Source organism: Nesoenas mayeri (assembly GCF_963082525.1).
Source record: "Nesoenas mayeri genome assembly, chromosome: 1".
NCBI lineage: Eukaryota > Metazoa > Chordata > Aves > Columbiformes > Columbidae > Nesoenas > Nesoenas mayeri.
The window spans coordinates 13,968,246-13,993,881 of record NC_137541.1 but is presented as its reverse complement, the minus strand read 5'-3'; the positions used below and the strand labels follow the sequence as shown (position 1 = coordinate 13,993,881).

Here is a 25,636-nt window from a genome sequence, read left to right as displayed (position 1 = left end):
ATGGCGTCCCTCCGGACCGCCAGTCCCGAGCTCCGGGCGTACTTCAGCCGCCACGACCTCCTCGATGTCTACGAGGTAACGGCAACAGACCTCCGCGAAGGCGGGCGGCCGCCTCATCGCCGTCCCCCGCTATAGCGAGCCGCGGGAAAGGGCCGCCTCCCGCCTCCCCTCCCTCCTGCGCCCCCGGGACTCCCCGAGGGTGGCGGGGCCGGCCGCGCCATGGCAGCCCCGGCGGGGTGGGGGTCGCAGCCCTCTGAGCCGCCCCCGACCCGCCACAACCCGGCTGGTCGTCCCCGCTTGAGTTGGTGTGATCCGTGGAAGGGAGGCGACCTCCCCTCCCTCCTACGGGTCCCCCTTGCCCCTCCGCAGTGCCCCGGTCCCGGCTCGTCGGGTCCCGCAGGTGTTCCACACCCCTGAGGCCGCTCTCGGCTGGTGTGGGGCGTGGGTTTGTTCTTCTGCTTGTGAATAGCTTGCTTCAGACAATTCGTGAGAACTTCAGAAACAGAAACAAGGTGGAACAAGGTCATTCTACTTCTTAATCCATATTTAAACTCAAACGATGACTGGAATGAGGGCAAACACAGTGATCTGCATTGGCACCCTCCCTAGATGTGCTTAAGTTCTTTAGTTTTGGTTACAGAAGTACCTCCAGGTTTCAGCTGGATACTTCCCTCCTTGTTGAGCGATGTGGCTACAATCTGATTTTTAGTGGCCTGTCAAAGGTGAAGATGGTGATGGACCACGTCTCAGATGTCATGTTGGTGGATTAGATATTTAGTGGCTCAGGAGTAAATAAACTTCTATGAAATATTAAAGAGTAAAACTGGCACAATGTAAAGGGCTGCGAGTTGGTGGGTTTGCCTTTAGGATTCTTACCTGATTCTCTGTATTTATTTGGGTTCCTTCCTCTTTATCTCTGACACATTCACCTCTGCCAGGTTCAAAGCCTGCAGCAGCTGTTTTTCGGTTTCCTTGACACAAAGGCACAATGCACAAATACAAGTTTAACAGACATCCCGATACTTTTATGCTACCAAAAATAGATCCCATTTACAAGCGGCTATTACAGCCAGGATTTCCATGGAAACATTAATAAAGAAATCTTGAGCCAATTAGAATAATTATAGAGCAGCAGTGCCACGCAGACTGAGTACATTTCCTAAGAGTCTACCTCTTGATCATTGTTTTGTTTTTTTGTTTGTGTGGTGATTTGTTTGTTTGATTTTTGTTGTTGTTTTGGGGGGTTGTGGGGTTTTTTTTGGTTGGTTTTTGTTTTTTTTTTTTTAAGCACAGAAAAACAAAGGACAACATGTATCTGCGTGAGGTGTATTTCTTGATTCAGCACTTCAAATGTAGCTCATATTTACATTTCCAAGCAAAAGTTATAAATACCTCTATAGCAACAGTGGCATTAAGTTACTAAGCTAAAAATGAAAGAATTAAGGTTAAGATTAAATGGAATTTCTAAAAAGATCCAGTTAAAATTTAGCCTGTGTAAGGTGTTTTTAGCATTTTTTGTTGGTTCTTAGAGGCTGGTGCTTGCCGATATCTAGCCATATTTGCTATTTAATTTTATTATATTTTAATTTATTTATGAACTTACATTATGCTTCATGCAAAGATAAACGAGATTATACTGGTCCCTCTATTAAGGTACATCAAAACTAAGCTGAGACCTATGAACATTTATACACATATTCTCAAAATTAAGGATATAAAGTTCTGAAAAGGCCATTTGCTTAAGTCTTTTTGTAATTAGGTTGTGGTTTCAACATGGTCCAAACACAGCTGGACTATGGATAATCATACCCAAATAATTTGGGATTCCTTGATGTGTCTGAGTCTTTCAATCCTGCCTGATTTCTCTCTTTCAATTCTCATTCAGATTTACTTTTAACCAGAATCCATAAAAAGTCATGCAAACTGTAATCCTGCAAACACAATGCGTGTGACCACTTTCCCTGTTGTTAGTAGCAATATTCTTCCAATATGGATGCAGAGCTGGTTTAAGATTTTTCTGCCGTGTGATCCAAATGAGTTTTGCTACGAGGGATAAATGGCTCAGTGGTAGGAAGAGGAGTGGGGTGATGGCTGGAAGAGAGAAGCCAGGCATTTGGCTCTGAGTTAGCTGAAGGCTGAGCCTTCTGGCCAAGCCTGGAGTCCTTGAGTGATTCGCACACCCACTTTTCCTCCTCTTCCCACCGTGGGAACAGCAGCAGCAGATCAGACTTTCGGGGCCTCCAGAAGAGACCAAGTTGACAACCGTTTTGTCACAGCTTTGCCTCAGTTTCATTACCACTGCTAATTGCTGCTGCTCACCTTGCTCCTCCTGAGCATGGCAGGCTTTTCCTGTCTTGGCAAAATGCACCTGGTTTTAGGGTGTAGTCTCTTATTGCAGGTAGAGATGACATAATAATGTTTAATATTTCTAACACTGCATTGAAATTCAAGCAAGGTGTTGTGGAACAGCTGAAATGTATAAGTGGTAATGTAGTTTGAACATACAGTGAACACAGCACTGGAAGTATGAGGCTGGGAAATAACAAACGTTTGTAGCAACAAATCAAAATAACAAAATTAATATCTTTCTAGGTAAACTTTTTTTGGTATATTGATCTCACATACTACTTCTTGTAATAGTCATCATCATCGTAATGCTTAGAAAGCTAGGTGATGACTCAGGTTGTTATGTTGTGCAATTTGCTGTACATTTGTCAAAAGATGTTCCCTGCCCAAGCGCCTCACAAGCTGATGGTGAGTCAGCAAATGGATGTAGGAAACACAAACAGGCACAAAACCCACAAGCGCATAGTGTTGGTGAGCAGGAAAAGGCAATAGGCACAACACATCAAACCAACTGTGGTCAAGGGCTTTTATCCAAGCTTCACAGAACACAGAGCCGTTTTTCAATATTCAACAAGAAAACATACATCTCAATTTTAGCAGGTGCTTCTGGAAAAGCATAGAGGGCCTGCAAGAAAACAACAGGAGTTGTTAACAAAACTACACCCAAAGGCACCTGCTGGTTCTGGATAGCCCATGGGGTTTGGGAGAATCATTTGGGAACAGGCTGCCCAGGGAAGTGGTAGAGTCACCATCCCTCGAGGTGTTTTAAAGACATATAGATGAGGTTCTTAGGGCCATGGTTTAGTGCTAGAGTTAGGCCGTGGTTGGACTCGATAGTCTTGAGGGTCTCTTCCAACCAAAATGATTCTATGATTCCATGATTAGGTTTAAAACTTGTTATGTCTCTCATAAGTTACTATTGGGTATATGCTGTGTTGATGTGTCCAGGACTAGGAGTAAGAAAAAATGATGAAAACATGCCACTGTCAACAATTTTTGGTAAAAACGAATATGTTGTGTTTAGATCACCCGATTTTTGAGGCACAGAACTTACATCTTGAAACTTTTTGCTTTGAAAAACTTTTTTAGACAAGATGTGGATGTTTCTTTGGCCTCTTAGGGAACATTTTCTAAGGCACAGCTAATAGTCATCATCCATGCCACTCACTCATGTTGTCTGTTTGGTGATGGAAATAAGTGGAAGTTGCTGTTTAGAAAATGTCTGTTAACATCAACAAAACTATTTCTCTGTGCATTCAGGTCTTTTCAATGATAAAAAAATGTTATAGTTGAAGAGTTTGTAAAACTCGTTGGACGTCAGTATCAAATATTTTATCCAGATGATGAATATGCTGATTCTTAATAGCTCTCTTTCACACATGAATAAGAATATATATATGTAGGTATGACTATTTTTAACAGTTGCTAAATGTGCACAGAAAGGGATGCTAAAAATGGTTCTTCTATTACTGAGCTTTAAGCTGAATGCTGCATGATTTTATGACTTTTCCTTTGAACTTTTTAACGACAGCTGATCTTTTTCAGGTTGATGAATAGAAGCAGTTCATATGAAAACCTGACCTAAATATTTAATTCTTAGTAGCACTGCAGCATTTCTTTTTCTTTCTTTTTAATTTTATTTTTTTAAATACTTGTTTGGTAACTGGTCAGCTGGAGGTTGTGATGATACGTGACTAATGATCATTTGACATATCAGTATACCTTCAGTTGTTTACTGTTATGAATGAATAAAATATATAGGTTGAGAAAAATTGTCAATGGACTGTTTCGGGTTGTTGAGAGTCTTGTAGAAGTCCAATAGAAATAACCAGACTTGTACAGATTTGGCTAATTGGTTTTGGTAACCTGGCCCACTCACTGAAGAGTACCTGAATGAAGATTAAAAGACCACGTTTTGCAAGTCCTTTCTTATTTAAGTTTTATAAAGGAATTCTCAAATGGTAAACAGATGCCTTGCACTCCAGTATGTGTTTGGATAGTTTGGATTTCCTGTGTTGGAGACGTTTCAGAACATCCAAAGGAAAAAAAGTTGTTTGTATTTGCTTGAAAAAGGAAAAAAAAAAAATGTAAACAACACTTTAAACACTAAAATATGGCATTTGTATGGCAGACACGTACTGGTTCACTCCAGCAGAGGGAGTAGCCGACCAGCGTTGGGATTGGCTTTGGGAAGTCTGTCCATGGGAAAATTTGTGATGAAAGCCATTGAACTGCATGTGTATTATTTAGAATTACATTATATAGCATGAGTTATTATGATCTAGTTGAAGATGTCCCTGCTCATTGCAGGGGGGTTGGACTAGATGACCTTTGACAACCCCTTCTAACACAAACCATTCTATGATTGTGTGATTTTATGAATTTATGAAAAGTGATGGGTTTATAATATTTTCTTAATATAGTCAACCATCAAGATATACCTTGCAAATTACATTTTTGTTAAGAAGATTGAAGAGATGCCAGGATTGGAATCAGCATGTCATTTAGAGTTATAAATATTCAAGGTGCCTAAACTGAAGACAGTTGCCTTTTGCTGTGTCTGTGCATTTAGAAATATTTTTCTTTGCCTTTTCATATTTGTCTTAACTTAGAATCATAGAACGACTTGGGCTGGAAGAAACCTTCAAAGATCATCCCGTCCACCCGTCCTGCCGTGGGCAGGGACACCTCTCCCTAAATGGGGTTGCTCAAAGTCCCGTCCAGCCTGACTTCAGACATTTACAGGGACGGGGCATCCACAACTTCTGTTCAACAACCTTCAGAGATCCCTTCCAAATTACATTGTTGTCTCATTCTGTGTCTGCATCATATTCTGAGGAGCAAGTGGGAGGCCTTTCCAGCACACCAAAATTCTCAGGTTGCTCCTGCTGCTTGCCCTGCTCGCTGTCGCTGCAGAGCGAGGGCCCACTGGCCAGGTTGCCTTTGCTTACCCCTGTCGTGTGTGACTTTTGCTTTATATTCTTAGCATGGTTTTGATTTACAGCCTTCCTCTATTCCCCTGTCCTCCCACCGTGCTTCCTGATACGGATTCAAGCACACGCTCCACATTACTTTAATAACAGCAAGAGGCCATGTCTTGAAAGGAAATTAGTATTGCATCCTTTGAGTTCGTACAGTGAAACCATTATATTGTGGTGTTGTCTTGATCCATCAAACATGTAGCAGTTGCTTCAGACATTTTCTGATTTTAAAATTTAGTTTTTCATTTATATAGATCAGTTGCATTACAGTAATCACAAGTTAGAATCAATATGGGTGTTAGAAAATGAAGACAGTATTTCTGCTCACTGAGGGCACAGGTGAAAGGCCAGGGTTTGGGAAAATGAAACATCAGTGGATGGTGAGATTGCACAGTCTGGATTTTGAGCAGACACTGAATGGCAAAACTTAGATTTGCACCATCCAATTACCTCATGGAGGGTGGTGGTGGTGAAAGTGGGCAGAGACAAAGTGTCAGGGCTGGAAGAAAATCTTGGCTGGAAGAAATGTTGTGTTTGTGATAACTAATAAAAGCCAGTTTCTTTATAACAGGCAAAGGGAAATATGAACAAGAGAGTGCATCCCAGGACAGCATCTTTTGCATTAATGTAGATTAATATCTAGTTGAAGATACACAGTCGTGTTTTGAAATTTTTACCAGGCACGAAAACTTCTGGTTTATAGTCTCCATTAAATATTCACTTGAATAACTGCAATTTGTGCATATACTTTAAAAAATCAATATACTTTGGATGTTCTTGCTGTATGCGAGCTCACAATCCAAAAGTAAATTATCTATGTCCGTTAGCTGAAGACAGCTAAAGGGCAAATGAGAAAAATGGTTAATCAGTTATTATGCATTATTACTAAAAGATAATGCAAAGTAGTGTGATAACACAATCCTGAAAAGTAAATATTTTTTTTAAACTGCATTTTGTTTTCAGTACTGGTTACAAGGTCGGTTTCTGCTCATGCTTCCCATTCAACATACTCTTTACTACATGGGGTTACTCTTGTTTTAATTTCTGGTTTTCATTAAGTAAATAAAATTATCCAATCTTCTGTGTATTCTTCTATTCGCTAATTCTCTAATGCACATTAAAAACAATAGAATTCTTAGTAGGAATTGTTTAAGAAATACTACGTACCTTAGAACTATCCTAAACCCAGTGCTTTGAAGTCTAGCAATTGGAATAGGCTGATGCATGCAATATTACCTTTAAAAATTGAATTAAAGGGAAGGTAAGTGCTAAAAAGAAATGTGTCTATTTTATAGTATTTTAAAAGATGCTGGTAAACCTGTCTTTATTTTAACTGTTTCCTGTCTAGATGCTACTTTGCTGTTGACACAGAGGTGTTAATTTGCAGTTTCTTTTTGCAGGTGCTGCTTTGTGGCGTAATTGCTATGCGTCCAGAAGATCCACTTACATTTTTAGAAGAAAAGCTCAGAGAAATAATGGAAAAGGGATTAGATGCTGTCTTATGGTACATACTAAATGTTTGTGTGTGTGCTCTGTGGTTTACAGTATTGAACTTGGACTTCTAAACCGTGCTCTAAGAGTAGCAATAAAACATGATAATTTGTTTTCGTATTTTATAAATATGCTGTAGGTATTTGTAATGAAAGTGATATAGGTCTGAATCTTTTAATAATAACATTATAATACCATAAAATGTAATTATAACCTATGAGGTAGAGAGAAAAGATACTTTTGGCGGGGGATACTAATATGGTTAATATAATTTACATCTCTTTTAAAGGTGTATGAGTATTGATCTGTCCTTACACCCCAAATTAAAGAGGATTTCAGAAACTTACCTGAACACTGTTTTTGGACTAGATGGTGAACAACTGGTAAAAATCATTTATCCTTTGCATTAACTCTGTGCTGTGAACAAATATTCTGATGCAGAATACTGATATCTGTTTTTAAGGTTTCTCATGTAACTCTTCTATAGCTAAAGCAAAGAATACGATACTTGCATTCCTTTCTATTGATACTGATTTGTATCCAAAAACTAATGTCACCAGAGGTGAGCATAGCATCTAAAGGTGTGGCAGGGAACAAGTAGTTCATATTTGGTCATAATTTTAAAAAAGAGTTCCACATAAACATGAATCTAGTTTCAAAAACATGTTTTTTCTATGCATTATGTAGTTTTACTTAGGCTGATTCCTAAAATTACACTTGAACTGATAAATCTTGGAAAATGCTATTGATGCTAAAAATTAATAGTTGCAGTTAAGTGCAGTATTAATGCACATAAAGCAATAAGGAGGTAAACATTTTGGTTTTACTGACCCAAAAAAGTCACATGTAGAGGAAAAAAACTGTTATTTTTGAACATTAAGAGAAGGAGGATTTTGCTGTATGACCAATTTAGTCAGCAAGATGTCATGCAGCATGACCAGATATTTTTCTTAGTTACCTCTGTACAACTACAGTAAATTTTGTCTTCCCATAGTAGATATGTACTATGGGTTTACGGCAATTTCATTTCAGCTATTCCCTCTTTTACGAACCACTCAATTATTGTATTAATTAGTCTAAAAGTGGAATGGTTGATTTATACAGTATAAGTATACAAACATGTCTCAGTCAAATTCTCTCATAGATTTTCCTGAAGTAAGAATAATGAGATAAACCCCAGTACTTTCTGAGGCCCAATTAGTATTTGCATATTCAAAGGACCATGTTTTCTTTTACAGGGATATTCTTAGCCCATAGTCTCACACAATTACGGCTTTGCAGAAGTTCAAACAAGTTTATTAAAATGCCTATGAGTAAGAATCATGATAAAAGGTTTACATAACAATGGGCTATGAAAAGATTCTTGCAAAGAGTAACTAAAATATTTGTTTAATATGCTAAATTGTTGGTTACAGCTGATCAATAAAAGAATGGGTATGAGGAATGAAAAGCTGAATTTCAGTTATTGAGCTTTCCCTCAAGTACACGTTAGTTCTGCTTTGTATGCTAATTTAGCTTTAACTTCTGTGTGTAAAAACAGAAATGTAATTTGGTAGCAAGGTACTTCTGACTTCACACAGAAAGTTATACTTGAACATTTGTCTCTTTAAAACAGATACTTTAATTCGCACCAGTCAACATGGAAAGTACAATATTTGGGGTTTTGTCTGATTTAAATATTAAATATTCATGATACAGCACTGTTTTGTGTACTAATGATTTGCTTAGGTGACTGAAGAATTGTGTGCCAAAGCACGGGGATTTTACAGCAGAAACTTACTGAAGCGGTATTTTGGGTAAGTATTTGCATTTCATATATACCTCGGGAACATCTTAGGAAAAATATTTTACCAAAATAATATTTCTGTAGTTCATTTAGGGGAGGAAAAGTTTTCATTTTAACAGATGAATGTGAAGAGAGATAAGAAAATTAGATTTGACTTTATTTTTCTTCAACAATGTTATTCTATGTTAAAATTAGTCAGTTCTGAGTTTCTGCCTGTTCCAGACCTTAACAAAGTCCTTTCACATTTCTGTACTTTAATTAACTATACTTGCCAAGAATACGGTAGTATACCCAGGAATAAAAGAATACTTTGTGTTTGGATCTGAAAGTAAAAGATCTGTGTTCTGTTCTTGCTTTGGTTTCTTTTTTGCTTGGAATTAGGTAACCAATACTTTCTGTAATCCAACTTTTCCTTTTAAAAATGGGGATAAGACATAGATATGTTTTAAGATATGATAATTATAATGAATGAACATGTTGATTGATTTCTTTGTTGCAAGCGTGTGTATCAAAATTTAATGATCCTCCATTTAGAATAGATAATTTGGGGCTATTTTGTTTTTAAAAGCACACAATGCTAGTTATATAGGAGGTACAAATCTACCGAGAATCTGTCTTACTGAGAATCACCGAATTGATAGGAAGGAGAAGATTTTCAAGCTTTACTGTGATTAGCTTTGGTAAACATTAATCTAGGCAGCAGCATTTTGAAGATTGTCTGACCTGCAGTTTTGTTTAATTATCACAGAAGTTGGACTGGAATGGTAGAATGTTCCATTTATAATTGCTCCCAATTATATTAAATGAGGGCGATTTTAGCAAATGAAAGTAGTCATGTAAACTCACATTTATTCAGTAGTCTTTCCAGCAAATCAGATATGGAGAGATAGTGTATTTTAGTATATCAATGACATAAGAGTAATTTGAAATACATTTTTTTTCTGAATCTAATTATTTCTTATTACTTAGCTTAGAAGATAAATGGAATTTTTACCGAAGGTTTAAATTGCTGGATATAAATTGAATTTGTATTCTATTATATTACATTTTATTTGTATGGCCAAGAAAATGTAAATAGTGTTTAAGTAAATTCCTGCATCTAGAACTCTTACATTATTTTTCTCTAAACGCTCAAATGTCCTCTCATAAATACAGATCTGTAAACTGAAGTATAGCTGACAGCAGCAGGAGTGGTGGAGGCAAGTTTTTATTGCTTGATACTGTAGAGTGTTACAAACAAGTAGAAATGTTATTAAAATGAGTGAATGAATTACTACTGAAAAATATTATCAATGCATATTTTATCTAAATTATAAATGACAAACATCAGTTCTATTCAGAAGTTTATCTAGTTGAGCTTGACTGCTTTGTATTTTACAGCAAATTGCAGATTTTTATAGATTTAACTTCATTCAGGTTGGGAGCCACATTAAATTACTCATTCTGTTTTACAATTCAGAGGATGGATGAGATATAATCTACAGAAAAAGAACAAAAGGAAAAAGGCAAAGCAGAAGATGGCTCTAGCAGTAGTCCATTATAATGTCCACATATTAAGAGTTATTATACAGAAGTGGAATACGTGGGTGCAAATTGACAAGGCGAAAATGGCATGTAAGTCTACATAGCTGCTTTGCACAAGACAAAAAATACACGTGATATACTATAAAATTGGGCTGTAAAATTTAAATATACTTGGTCCAACAATTCATCTAGCTATCTTTTTGCAGAATGCCATTCACTGGTTGACCTGTGGTGACTTGTTGCTGTGATTGCAGTGGATTGCGGTTCCCTGGGTTCTTTGCTAGGACAGATGGTGCTGGTGCTGTTCTTTGCTGGTGCAAAGTGGGTGGGGAGGGGTCAGGGACATGGAGGGTGGGCAGGAGTGCAGGGGGGAGCGAGTCAGGATGCTGTGCTGGGGGGTGAAGAGTACGGTGACAGGGATAAAATAGGAGGGATTACAGAGCTGGAGCCTTGGCTTCAGTTAGAGGGAACGTGTGATGAGAGGTGGGGAATGAGTGGAGGTCAAAATAAAATAAAAGGACTCAGGAGACAGAATAAAAGAAATACTTTGTTCATACTGCCTGAGACTTTGTGTTCCACAGGTCCTGTGGGAATGAGTTATTTTAAATGTCTTCTTTAAATATTAACCTGAGTCCACCCAGATGGAAGTTTCAAAAAAGTAAAGAATGGGCCACAAGCACTGCCTATAGCTTTGGGTTTGAGCTCAGGCAGTTACGTCTGACTCAAACATTGCTCTTACAGAGCTGGAGGCCCAAGCTGTTGTCTCACTCCCCTAGACACTTTTCAGAGACTTCCTATTCCTCCCCTCCTCTCCCCTTCCCTCTCCTCTCTTTCAGCCAAGGCACGTTTTGTCCGTTATAAATTCACAGAGACAGAGGTGGAGACATCTGGAGGGCGTAGTTGCACAATATATTTCCTTCCATGGCAAAGCTGACATATGGAGAAATGCCATTCGGTCACTCTTGGCTGTGTGACTGTTCATTGACTCTTGACTAGTAGATAAGTGATTCTATATTGTGTATTTAATATATAAAAGTTTACATTTTAATCCTTTTGATGGTGAAGAATGCATGTCACGTTAATTAAGCTTAGTCCTTGTCCATGAGATACGATTATATAGGGCTAAGCTACTTAAACAGCTGTATGTTCTTGAAAGTATCAAGTAAGAGTCTCTCTGCTCCCTTTGTAATTTATTGCAACTTTTTTTACGAAGTTAACTGACAAAAAAAAATATTTGAATGATGACTTGAGTTTTTGCAGAAAATTTCACTTATTTCCACTTCTTTTTATTTAAGTGGCTGTGAAGAGCACTGTATTTTGATTGCATTTATAACAGCTTTTACATATAGAAGGACAGTTACAGTATTCCCCGTGCTGGTTTTTTTTTCCGGACTAAAGAAAATTCAATTACTTCCAAACTTTTCTTAAAAGTAATTTTTTTAAATGTTTATATTAATTCATAATGAACACATGATCTTTCACAAGCTGCTTTAATGTCCTTTTATATTCAACACTGGTGTAACATTTAGCACTTGACTTTACCGAATTTATTCTTACAACTTTTGACTTCTATGCCATCTGAAACGTTATTAAAGTTTTGTTATTGTATTTTATTCCACTGTATATATCTTGCACCTCTGAGTTCTGTGAAATGATTGGATTATTTGGTAGATCAAACTGTAGATCTGTAATGTCTCATACATAACTCTGATAAATTGGAAATATGTCATGTTTATGCCTTGCCTGCTAACTTGAAATCCTACTGCAACGGTCTTAATTATATGTATTGCAAAAAGTTATTTATTTCCTTACAGAAGCCGAATTGGATAGCTGTTTTATTAAGAAGTAATTTGATAGACAGTCATTCATCTAAAGCATTTAAATTGCATACTTATTCTTACTTGTGGTCCTCATATTGGTTATAATTTCAGTGGCAACGAAGAGATTGCAACAGATCTTGAACAAAATATATTTAAATGCAGTTGTGAAAGCTTGGCATGCAGAGGCCCACAGTTCTTTGAAAACAAAAGCATATTTTGAGGTATGAAGTATGATAGTTTAAATATATTAAGTTCAGTGATTCAAGATTAACTCAATTAATTCCAACTGTTATAGAAAAACAGCTCTGTAAATGTCAAATGAAGCATTTTAGTGTACTGCTACTATTAACTAGTACTTACAGTGTAATGAGAAGCAGATCATTACCTCCATACTCTACCAGTAAAAGTTTGGTTGTATCTTAAGCACCAGAAGGGACTGAGTGTTGTTGTATGTTACCAGTGAACCAGCCGCCTTGCATCAGGTGGCTGGTGTCTTAGGGGCAGCATTACTAGTTGAGATGATAATCGATAAAGATAATGTCTCTGGATCCCTGTCACCAGAATCCTGCAGAGGGAGGAGAAGCCACAGTAACCTCATCTGCTCCCAAAAAGCATGGGGTAACCAGCATTGTCATCACCTGAGAGCAGGCAGCATGTGGACAGCCCCATATGCCCCACTGCCCACAGCCCCATCTGGTCTCCCTGGGAGAAACAGCACTCTTCTCATGTATGGGGAGGTTTCTCCTGCCAAGGAAGACAATGCCAGAGCTCAGTGAGATGCTCAGCAGATACCACATGGGGAAGGGGAGAAATGGAAGCTGTAGGACCCAAGACCCAGCTGCTGCTAATCACAGTCACACAGATAAAGCTCTCCTGCTGTAGGATGGTCAGAACTGAAACCAGCTGTGGACAATCTATCAATCACTGGCTACCAGACACCAGTTATCAAATCCTTCCTGCAATAAACCTGTCATTAGTCCTGCTTCTTCCTTGTTCTCTCAAATTAGTTGGTAGACTCTCACTTTTGGTTTTGTCTCTTCTGTATGTGTGTTTTCTTTCTCTTTTTTTCTTGCTGGGATCTTAAAATACTTAAAATATTAGTCTGACTAGATTGATCGCACAAAAGATGTCCTGTTTCTGGAGTGTATCAGGGCATTCTTAGGGAATAAGATTTTTAAATATTTTCTGTTCTTAATAATAGTTGCAAGTGTTGGTTTGACTTCCATAATTAGATTGGAATGCATATAACAAAAAGCATATAACTGAATAATTTTTTTTAATTGTGTACTTTTTTGTTGTCTAGTAATTTTGGAGTGCAACTGAGTCACCTAAATGTAGGTTTCTGGTGTAATTCAGCATGGCCTGGAATATCTCAGGTCAGACCAGACAGGCCTCCAGCTTAAAGCTCAAGAGATGCAGGAATCCTCTGCTAGTCCTGTGTCATAGCTGCCAGTCTTTTGTGGATATCTTGGATAACTCAGGGTGTCTGAGATGACATTGACTGATTTTAAAATGCAAAATGAAACCTCCCATGATTATAATATGTAAGCAATTTAATGGGGCTTTCCATTTTCATTATTCCTAATTTCTCCTTTCCTGCATATTTCCTCTTCTCTCTTCCCTGTAGTAATATTCAAATGTCAACCATTTTTATAACCACTGAAACTCTTCTGTTTCTAGAGCTAGAATAAAAGGAGATTCAATGTTACTCGTATGTTGAGATAATATATGAAAAGTACTTTAGTACCTTTCATGCAGTATCCATTGTTGGATACAATACAAAATCAAAGAGATTTTAGTAGTGATACCTTTTGAAGACTTGTCTGAAAAATTTGCATGTACTAATAGTATGTTTATGTCACATTGTGTGTACACAATATTTTAGTTTGGAAAAACAAATGGTCTCCTATACTTCTATATTGTATTGCTCTGATGCAAAAAAATGGGATGCACACCTTAAAACTATGATTATTCTCAGTAATAGCAGTTACAAATGTTCATGGATGTGTAACTATACAGAGATTTGAAAATAAGCAAATTTAATTTCATTTTTTAATATTTAAATGTATTTGAAATTTTGAACTTGTCATCAGGATAAAATTATGTTTCTCTTGTACCATCTTTTTTCAGAGTTTGGCAAAGGAGAGTCAGGAAGGCTGTTTGGAATCAAGTGATCTTACTGTTGGACATAAAACATCCCATTTACCAGAAAAAGCCTTATTACAGGTTTGTGACAGTTGATGTTCTTTTTAGTTTTTAACATGTAAATTTCATAAATTGTATATATAATGTTTTGTTGAAAATAATGTGTTTGTGCAATGGAAAGGAAGGCTCCTGTTTGCCTTGTTCACTTTGAGTCAGGTGGAATCCTTTGAAGGATGGTGATGCTGTTCTTTCCTTCAGTGGCACCTGATCCTATTCTGCGTGGCCTAACCTGATGTCCAGAAACTTATCTGAGCTGAGATGGAAAGAAAAAGAGGGAGACTCAAAAAGAGAGAACAAGAAATCAGGATATCTGTAGGACAGGTAGAGAGTTGAACTCCTGATAGAAGTAAACGGGTTTGTTTGCAGTGAATAAAAGCTCATAAGCCAAGCCCCAAATGTGACACAGAGCAGTTTAATTTTCTTAAAAGTACAGAAAAGACTGTATGGACATTATGCAGCTGCTTAAGGTGGAAAAAAAGTCTTGCTAGGCCAGAAAGTGAGAGGAGAGGAATCTACTGCAAGGGCACACTGTGTAGGGAGAGGTTTCTGTCCAAACATTTTTATTCGGTTTGTTTAAAAGGTTGCTTTGTTCCGTATTTTTGTATCCTTGCAAAAAATAACTTAAGAGAGTGAAAGCTTGTTAATATGGTGACTGCTAGAAAAGAAGGTAGCTCTACCCACAAGCAAGAAGATTGATTTGTGGCAGTATTTCAGAAAAAGAACAGAGTTATTAACTACTGCTTGTAGGACCTTGAGTTACAGAGGCCAGTTCAACTAAATTATAGGTTGGTTACTGACAATAATTCCCATTGAGGGATACATTGGAACTACTTACTGCTAAAATATTTTCATTTTATCTTCTTATTTATAAGCTTTAATTTGCCCTACCATGTCTTTCCATTAATTTAACACTGCAAAAACATTAAAGTAGTATTTCAGATAAATGTGATATTATTTTCTTTTAAATAGTATGGACTATAGTGAACTCAAAATACAGTTTTTATCCAATAAAGTCTAAAATCCAGATGCAGAGACTGAATTTTAAGCATGTGCATAATGCCCCTGACCTCACAGGGAACTTGAATCTGTAAGCTAAATTACGTACATACTTTGCAGACCTTCCTCACCAAAAATACAGCATGCTTTTGTTTTTCTTGATGTTATCTGTATGGGTTCCAATCGTGGGGCATATGGTCTTCATGGATGTGAGACTGATTTATTTTGACTTAGGCCTTTTGGTGGGGTTTAGTCTGTGCTATATTCTTAGTACTGGCTCATTCAGTAACAAGAGAACTTCTGCTGTCAAATGACTCAGATATGGGCCCCTTACATAGCAGTAGTGTCTCTCCTAAAAGATTTGCAGGTCACGATACTCATACATCTCATTACTAAGACTTTGATACAAGTTAAGGAAGAATTTCTAGTATGAACCTCTTCTTCAGAAGCAGTGCACTCAAAAGGGAATGTTCTTCCCATACGAGTGTAAAAACCACTAAAATAGAGAGATTCATTTACCACATGAGTAGCAGAATGACCAAAACTTGATCTACAGTGCCACCTCCTAATGTTCTCTTTCCTAGTAAGGTAGTGTTGTACGCTACAATAGCAGTATATATAAAAGATAGTATTATATAAGACTATGTGTGTATATATAGTTTTTTTAATATATATCAAATATAGTATTATAACTTACATGTGTCCATACCTATCCAACTTGTCGTACATAGAAATAAATAAGTATTCAAGTTTTCAGGAATTCTGAGGTCAGTAGTAGCATCTTTTCTTCATTAAAAACCCTGAAAAAGTGTAATCTTTCTGTTAGTTCTATAACAAACAATATTGACAGTATCATTCATTTTTTGGTAGCTTGGGAGAAATCTATTTATTTTTTCTTAGATTTGAGCCTTGGTTTTTTTTGGACATCCAAACCATGAGCTCAAAAATATAACAATTTTAAGCTATCTTCGTAGGCTGCCCTTTTTTGAGGTCACATCATATTCACAGTTACATCTGCTGCTGTCACAAGGAATCAGAGCTCACAGACATAAAGACTATGCACATGAAAACCAGAATCCGGATATTAACATATCCAAAAGAATGACAGTTATTCTGAGGTATGTAGCCATGCTTTTTGATTAGGGCTACAGACCAGCTGTAAAAATACATTATATAATTTTCTCTTCTTTTTATATATAAATTTAATTTTATAGCCTATATAAATCAATACTGTCAAGTGCTACTTTAGTGGCTTAGCAGAAAACATTGGTGTCTTCTATTTCTAGAGCGATACCTCAGAGCTAGCTCTGAGGTCTGGAGCTGAAAAGCAGAGTAGTTTGCCATTTTAGACTTTGGCCCCATCATAGTGTGTATTTTAATGTGCATTTATGAGGAGAATGAAGTAAGAACTGAGAATTCTACTGATTTGAATTGGAAATAATGCTCTAAAGAATCAGAAGAAAGAAAATTGTGTTATCCATACAAATTTTAAGCCATATTTCTGTGATCTGTATACAAATATGCCATTGTAGGAAGATAAATTATCTTTGTTTGTATTAAATAGCATTTGCATGTCTAAAATCCAAAAGCTAGAGCTAAGGAAATTGTGTGTCATAAAAGAAATCAAAACTAATGATATCACTGCAGTGAAAACACCCAGCAGGTAATAAAATGCAAAACAACAATAGGGTAAGGTGAATTTATAGGGAATTTTATTCAAAACTCCATTGTAGTAATGACAATGTTGAGTTTTTCACTAGAGGGTGATCAATATCTGTTGGATTTTCAGGAAACAGTAAATAACAATAACATCTTTGAGTATTTTCAAATCTGCTGATTAATTAAAGAGATCTTTAACTAGCTGTATGCCCATTCTGGAATAGGCTTTATTTTTGGTCACAGTTCTTTTCTTGTGACTCTTCTGCTCATGTGCAAAAAGATATCTGTTAGTTTTTATTTACTGCTGGGATAAGATCCATCCTCAGGGCCAGCTGGAAACCATTTGCTTTGTGAATTACAGTTTCCTAAAAAAGTCAGTGGTACCACAATACCCTAATGTTGAATTGCTGTCAGAAAATGATTGCTGTCCTTTCAAGCTGGCTACTGTGGTCTTGACCTAACATGAAATAAATGTTTCAACAGACCTTTTCAGAATGGAAAATCGAAAGGTTACTAGGCAAGGGAGTGTCAAACTAAAAGCCTTGCTTTTGTTTTTCTAATATGAAACTAAACCCTGATAATGAATAATAACACAATCAGTATTTTCTTTCTCATTCTAGCAAGCCAGATAGATCTAGTTATTCAAATACTTTTTATGAGCTGTGTCAAAAATCCTTAGAGTTTTAAATTAGATTGAGTTTTGAAGTTAAGGGAATAATCTACATGTCAGAATTAAACAGACTTTTGGTTAGAGAAGCCTGTGATGGATCCAACTATAATTATCATGGGATGCAAGTCTTTGGAGGGACAGGGTATACAGAAGGAATTTGTTATTGAAAAAGGCCTACACATTTCTGTACTTAAAAAAAATCAGTGTAAGATACCAATGGCATTCTGAGACACTTAAATATCTTTAAAATGAGTGTGCCTGTAGCAAGCTTTCAAGATTCCAGAATAAAAACATAAAGGCCTAAAGCCTCAGTTTTAAAATTGGTTTAAGTAGTCTATTTGAAGTGAATAGAGACAGTTTGTGGAACAGCAGCATATTTTGAGGAGCAGACAAATTGCTTGGATGTATTACCATGAGATTAAATGCTAGTGGTAAAAGGTGCATTATCAGTGATTTTCCTGCCTAATTTGTCATTTTCTAGCTAAAGAAATAATAGCTTTTGGATTGTTTCCATAGGTTGAAACAGAAAATATTTTAAATCTTGGTAGAATGATCTTGAGATTTCTGCTTGTTTCTTTTAATTGAACTTAATATCTATGATAAAAATAGGTCCTAGCTGATATGTTTTTCAATCCTGTTCATTCCAGTAGAACTGCACAGAATATAAATCAGGTTAAAAAGTTGATGTTATCAAGGGAATATTTATGTTAGTGAAACATATATTTTATTATAACATCCCTTTTTGATTCTAACAGTTTTTTAGTGACTCGTGTTATAACGCATATTTTGGTATAACTGAGGTACCCGCACTTTGGTACTCCATGGACTCTACACTTCCATAGGTGGTTACTCTTTCTTCACTTCTTAGCCATGTTGATTACCAGAAGTGAAACAAAATTTACAATTATTTCCTTACTTTTACAAAGGTGTTATGTGTATTGTTTGGAGTCCCAATACTCATTTGAGTCTTAAAGCCTCTGTTTGACTCAGGAATTCTCTTGTGCCTGTGCAGTTTGAGTGAACTCTGTACAGAGTATGCATTCATTTTTCTGGAGCATATTTCAAATCATACTTCATGTACTTCTATAATGAAAACCAGGTTTCATTGTATGCATTATTGTATGGTAAGTTCTATAACTAATATGGAAATACTCTTCTATAAAACACACTGGTATCTTTGCTATGTGTTCTGATATCTCACTGTTAAGGTAAATATCTTAAGTACTAAGCACTTTGAAATTGTGTATTAATAAAAAGTATTTAATTTGTTGTTTAGGATAGGTGAATATGTAATATGTTTAATATGGCAGTGCTTCTTCTTGAATATAATTTTTAATATCATGTATGTCTGGTTTTCTGATGCAGGTTTTCCATTATGTAAATTTAGTTGATCTGGCAAGATGTGCTCAAGTTAGCCAAACGTGGATGCTGCTAACGCAGAGCAGTTCATTATGGAGTCATGTGAGTAAGATAATCACTGTCAATATTTTATTTCAGTTTTATTTATTTTAAAAAGAGTGAGACATGGAGGTAGTTTCAGAATGCTAAATATCTAGGATAAAAGCTTTATACCAGGATATGACTTGTTTTACTCAGCTACATTAATAAAAAAACAGGAGGAACTCAAATGAAATTGTCTGTGGTATATCATTAAAAACAGTGGAACTGAAAGAGAATTGGCTTGGCTATAGCCCACTAAATTTCAACAGTTAAGTGAGGTGTCTTATGCTCCCCAAATAATCTAAACAGGCACTAGAGGACTAAATGGGAGTTGTAAACTCCGTTACAGATACTCTGAGGCTACTTGTATTTGTTCTAGAGAGACTCTTGTCATCCCTAGAACAAGTGGTGCAGACCAGCTCCCTTCCATACTCATGAAGTCTTAGAGTTGCTGAGTTGGTCACTGTGTCTCCAGAGCACATGTCAGTGCCCAGGGTACTGTGGTGCATCTTCTGCCTTAGCAGCCCAGCTCCCTGGCACACATATTTCAGTCAACTTGCCTTCTAATGCACATTGTGTGACCATGCTAGCTAGATTAAGGACAGATTTTTAAAAGTGTTTGGACACTTCAAACATGATTTAGTCAGATTTTAGGCCCTCAAGTCTGAAATTACAATTACAATTACAAAATAGTCTCTGCATTTTCTGCGTAATCCTAATCCTGGAGATGTCTAATCTGATAGGACTGGACCTGGAAGTTTGTGATGATGATGATGATCAAGGAGATTGCTTGTCTCTTTTCAAGGAGATTGCTTGTCTCTTTTCAAGGAGATTGCTTGTCTCTTTTTGGCAAGAGCTGCATGGCCTGCAGAGCTTGGTGTGAAGAAGCAGAAGGGCTGCTGTGCAAGAGAAGGCAAGCTGGTTGCCAAGGGTGCTAGAGGGCCATGCAGGAGCAGTGTCCGCCACTGACAAGGGATGCAATCCCACAGAACCTGAGCAAGAAGAGCAGAGGGGGTCCAGTGAGAGTGACCAGGGTCAGCTGCCCACCAGAGACTGCCAGCCAGCCCTGTAGGGAACGGGAATCTCCACGGTCGAGTCAGAAAGTGAATTCCATGAGTGAGGGTCAGGGTCAACCAGACATGTGGCTGGACACAGACATGCCTCAAGTGTGGTTCAAGGAAAGACTGAAAGCAAGGGCATGAGCTTAAGGGCAGCTCCTGAGCCAAGTGGGGAAACCCCTAATGAGGCTTCTTCAGCTCTTTCACACAATGAACTGTTTTTGCAATGGTCATATGTAGGATTGCAGTGCTGCACCATGTGGGAGCTGACCTTGGACTCAGCTAAATCCCTGAGGAAGGAAGAGGTTTGCAGAGCCTGTTGGTGAACCCAGGGGTCTGACACGAGGCACCTCTCTCCCACCTGAAGAGATCCATTTGGGATCCAGAAAGTGAACAGAGTTGTGCCTTGTGAGGCTGAGAAGAGGTCTGAACTTGTTTTGTCCCCTGAGTGGGACACAAGCTATAGTTCCCAGGCAACTGGAAGCCTTTATCTGCCCTCCTGACTGAGGTGAGGAAGTCCTGGAGGGCTCAACAATGCTGCTTAGATGTCCTGCAGTCTGGTTCTAGCAACTGCCTGTTCTCCATGTGGGTTTCTTTAAACTGACCTTCTGATGTGCTTAGCTGTCATGTGTATTTTGTAGAGTCTCTGCTCAGATTTGAGTTGTTGAATCTGCCCTGTGCATCAGCAACTAAAAGACACCGCAGTGCCCAGCTTGTACATGCCTGGAGCCTTTATTAGGTCTGCTCTTAAGTTACTGTGATGAATCCATGATCTTAATGAAAGTAGTATTAAAACTTCTGATAATTTTAATGTAAGAAGAACAAAATCCTAATAAGAAAGTGAAAAACCTGGAAAAGTTCTGAACTCCCGACTTCTTGGTACTGTAACCACTTCCAAGCATTCTGCATAGAAATAATGGTGATTGATTTTCCACAGGATTTGGGTAATAAATGTGTATTATGAAATGTGCAACAAAGAGATGCGGTATAGCTGTAGCAGATTATACGAAAAAAAAAAAGCTTTTGCTGACTTTTTGATGAACAAATGTAAAGAAGGCATGAAAAAGTCTTCTCCAAAAATGAGATATTTCTTATTAAATGTTTGGATGTTGGCTTTCCTTCTCTTTTTTGAAACACTTGGAAGATAGTTAAAACTATTTTCTGGTAATTTTTGTTAAAGCTTCTTAAACTTGAACTTTTGACGGATACTAAGAAAAATTATGTATTTAGTCAAAGATCTAGATCTATCAGCCTGCAACTTCAATCACTTAAGGATTCTTCTACTAAAACTAAGATGGTAGGTTACATATTCTTGATATCTTGATGTATCAGTAGACCATTAATTAGGAAAAAAATATTTTTAGGAACTTTACAATTTTATCCATCTTTATACATCTTGGCAGTTCAGGACTTGCCTCAGCTTCATAAATAAATGTAGAGGAAGCGTGAGTCTACAGTATTTTTAGTCAGCTGTCTAGAATTTTTATATATGTAATACACAGACATTACTGTGTTTTCCAGACTATTGATTCACTGTTTACATAGAACTTTATACATTTACTAGTGATTTTCATAATGATGTGTATTTTGTATGTACTATTTATTTTTAATACTGGATTATATATAAATTGTTTACATTTTTAGATCAATTTTTCATCAGTGAAGCATAAAGTTCAGGACCAAGTAGTAGTAAATATATTGCAGAAGTGGCGTCTATATGTATTACGTTTGAATCTTCGAGGTTGCTATTCTCTTCACTGGCCTAGTTTTAAAAGTATCAGTAAGTATTACATGTATTTTTAAAATTTTAATTCTCTCTTTAAACTGTGTCTTCACTCCGTCTTCATTATTGTCCCGTTTTATTGCCTATATTCTTCTCTGTACGTCCAGCCATAATGAAGCAATTAGATCTGTAAAATTACCTGTGGCTCCCCTTCCTTCATTACAGTCTTCATGCCCAGCAATATCCATAGGTCTGAGCATTGCTAGAATGCCATAGTGTGGTTTATATTATGTGTAAAATGCTGTAATATGACAAACGAGATTGGAATGCAAACACGTGCTTAAATATATCAGAATGCCAGAATCCAACTCTACTGAGATAATTATCACAGAATCATAGAATAGACCTCTGGAGATCATCTAGTCCAACCCCCCTGCTCAAGCAGGCCCACCTAGAGCAGGTTGCCCAGCACTGTGTCCAGATGGCTTTTGAATTTCTCCCAAAAGTGGAGACTTCACAGCTCCCCCAGACAATCTGTGCTCAGTTCCCCTCATAGTAAAAAAGTGTTCCCTGATGTTCAGGTGGCACCTCCTATATTTCAGTTTGTGTCCACTGCCTTTTGTCTCCTCTGTCACTGGACACCACTGAAAAAGCCTGACTCCATCTTCTTTGCATCTGCCCTTCAGGTATTTGGGTACCTTGGTAAGAGCCCCCTGAACCTTCTCTAGCTGAATAGTCACAGCTCTCTCAGCCTTTCCTGATAGGAAATATACTCCAGTGCTTTAATCATCTTTTTGCCCATTCTTGGACTCTGTCCATCATATCCATGTCTCTCTTGTACTGGAGAGCCCAGAACTGGACATGGTACTCCAGGTGTGGCCTCAGTAGTGTTGGGTAGAGGGGAAAGATCACCTCCCTCGACCTCCTGGCAATAATCCTCCTAAGGCAGCCCAGTATGCCATCCACTTTCTTTGTAGAAAGGGCACATTGCTGACTCACGTTCAACCTGGTGTCTACCAAGACCCCCAGGTCCTTTTCTGTCAAGCTACTTTCCAGCTGGGCTGTTCTCAGCATGTACTGGTCCCTGGGGTTCTTCCTACCCAGGTGCAGGATTTTGCACTTGCCCTTGTTGAACTTCATGGATTTCCTACCAGCCCATTTCTCCAGCCTGTCAAGGTCCCTCTGGATGGCAGCATGACCCTCTGGTCTTTCAGCCCCTGCTCCTGGTTTGGTGTCATTTGCAAACTTGCTGAGAGTACAATCTGTTTCATTGTCCAGATCATTAATGAATATGTTAAACTGGACTGGACCCAGTATTGACCCCTAGGATATACCACTAGTTACTGGCCAGAATCCAAGCATGGTCCAAGGTATTAATGTGGTGTTCAAGGTTTAGCACAAATAATAGGTACTTGATTCCATTGCCAAAACAAAGTCTCTTTGGATATACAAAAGTATCTTGGTCCTTCCTGGTAACATGTGTGGAAGCGCATGTGACCATGCGATCAGAGTTTAATTGCATTTTGCAATAGTTTCAGGTCAGAAATCTTTCTCCATGCAGTTGTGTGCTCCACTAAGCAGAAAAGTGGGCAGGAAAAAAACAGGCTTTATGGTCAGTGTTAGAAGGTTGACGCTGGCTGTGGAAGTGTAATTGATTTGTGAAGAATTACCTGCATCTTAACTGTCATTCAGCCATTTCATAATGAAGAGTATCTCATCTTGGTAGTGTTTTAATGAGAAAAACTCTTCTGCTACAACTATGCAAGATCCCAATAAATGTTTTTGATTCCTGGCACAGCTTTACTTCAGTATTTCTCAAGCAGAAGAATGTTACCGATCAACTTTTTTCTAGTCTACATTTGAATTGAATGCAAATGCTTTAAAAAGAAAATGTTTTCATTTTCCAAAAAAAAAAAAAAAAGTGTATTTTGAGACTGTAGTTCATATTTTTGAGACTATAATTCATTTGTTATTTAATCAGCTAATAAATGATTGAAATTGCTGATGCAGCTTATAACAACTTCAGTGTGTTTGTTTTCTTTTGGTTTAGAAAGGGACTGTGTAATTATGAGGGAGAACAATTTGCTCTCTAGAATGGTGATGGAAAAGAAAAACTGGCTGAGAATAAAAAGTATATTTGATCATGGTCTTGGCTTTTAAATCACAGGATAAAATGACATTCTCGATGATATCATCATACAAGTTGTTTAGTGAAATAATTTAATATTATAATGAGCTTTGGCAACTAATAAAGAAAGCAAGCCAAAATAAATCATACAGAGCCATGTCAACTCCATCCTAGGGACTGTACTTTAAATGTTAAATCCTTTTATGATTTTGTTTTCCTTAGGTATTTGAGTGCAAAACTAAAACTGTAGTATTTTTTTATTGTGTTTAAAGCTGAAAACATGTAAAGAACAGTTGCAATAGAATTATATTTTATGTACCTACTGTCTTTTCTATCACATTGTTTAACTGATTCCTATCTAGTTAAAATAATTTAACTTAGAAGTATCAGCGTGTTGGTTATACCAGTAGGAATATCAGTAGGCTGATGGCCATCCAATTCCATTTACCTTACATATCAAAGACACTAAATTCCATTTGTGTATCTACAAACTTTGTATTTTCCATTTTTGTTGATAGGCTCAAAGTCAAAAATTATGTCGATTTACATCTTCTCAGTGCTATTAATTTTAAACTAATTGTGATGAGTCGTGTATGATGATCCACTGGGACTTCTAGAAAACAGTGATTTATGAAGCTGTTTCTTCTAGCTTTGACGAAACCTAGTAGTTTTCTTTAAGAATGAAACACATTTATGTCAGTGTACTGGTGCTATTTAGATTAATAACCTAATCCTTCTGTTAAAACTCATTGATACCAATCACACAGCCCATTTGTGCCATTCTTTTCAAACTCTTGTGGATGGTTTAAAGTTGCTGCAAAACTCTTCCTCTATCTTTTTTTAGTGATTGGAAATAATTTTGAAGTTTTCTTCCTTTGACATTTCTTCAGCTAACAAACTGTGTCAAACTGTCTGTTCAGTTATAGGCTACAGATGTGATGAACCTTTCCATTCAAAGTTCCCCAAGCTACAGTTATGACCTCATCTTTCCAAAGAAATCCAAGATTACACAGATTTTGGCAACATATTTTTATTGTTAATGATAAAACAGCAATGATATTAACTAGGGTTTAGGTCTGTTTGGCTGGCTAATCATGTTATTTTTTTTTGTAAACTAATTAGCTGCATTTAAAAAAAAATATGTACTGCAACTTTGGTAGGTGGTGTATGCATGAAATAGTAGTTGTTTAATATCCACATATGATTGTTATATGATTCCAGCTCAGACTGTCTTTGGCAAATGAATGTGTTATTGTGCCAAAGAAAAATGAGTGTATGAGATGCATGGATTGCAGCTCAGCTGTTTGGGGTATTGTTCCACCCCCTCAGTGATCTGAGAGAATCATTTGACTTCCATGTGTGACTGGGAACTGCATTTAAAAGCTGCCATTTATATTCCTAGTGCAGGAGCTAAAATTTCCTCAGAAGCTTTTGGAGTGTTTTATTCCCAGTAGCGGTCACAATATCAACAGACCTATCTGCTTTTCCTGCATTCTGTCATGGAAAAATGGTGCAAAATCATATTTTCTGTGTTTCCTGTGTGCTGTGTAGAGAGAGTTTATCCCTTTGGGCAGCTAGTACATAGGCTGTGTAGCAAGAGGACAATGCACCATCATGCGATGATTTCCTGGGTATGGACAGAGAAAAAAGGGGAATTGAGAGAAGTTACTGAAAGAAAAGACTTAAAAAGCAAATAAAGGAAGAGGAAGGCCCATTAGTTTCTTTTAGACATGAAGCTATGGCTGGGACTCTTGTGATTAAATAGTACAGAAACAAAGAAATGTCAACGTTAAATTGTGGTTTGTGGCT

The 25,636-nt window shown here is 37.3% G+C and overlaps 1 protein-coding gene across 1 annotated transcript in view; it reads left to right on the top strand.

Moving 5' to 3' along the window:
• FBXL13 (F-box and leucine rich repeat protein 13) overlaps positions 1 to 25,636 on the top strand; it is a gene marked incomplete at both ends in the record, with an annotated part of 84,782 nt that continues 59,146 nt past the window's right edge. The window contains 9 exon segments of the mRNA XM_080363186.1: positions 1 to 75; positions 6,728 to 6,852; positions 7,117 to 7,201; positions 8,547 to 8,614; positions 10,064 to 10,218; positions 12,060 to 12,169; positions 14,079 to 14,174; positions 18,844 to 18,939; positions 21,621 to 21,756. Coding sequence (XP_080219312.1) covers positions 1 to 75; positions 6,728 to 6,852; positions 7,117 to 7,201; positions 8,547 to 8,614; positions 10,064 to 10,218; positions 12,060 to 12,169; positions 14,079 to 14,174; positions 18,844 to 18,939; positions 21,621 to 21,756 — 946 coding nt within the window.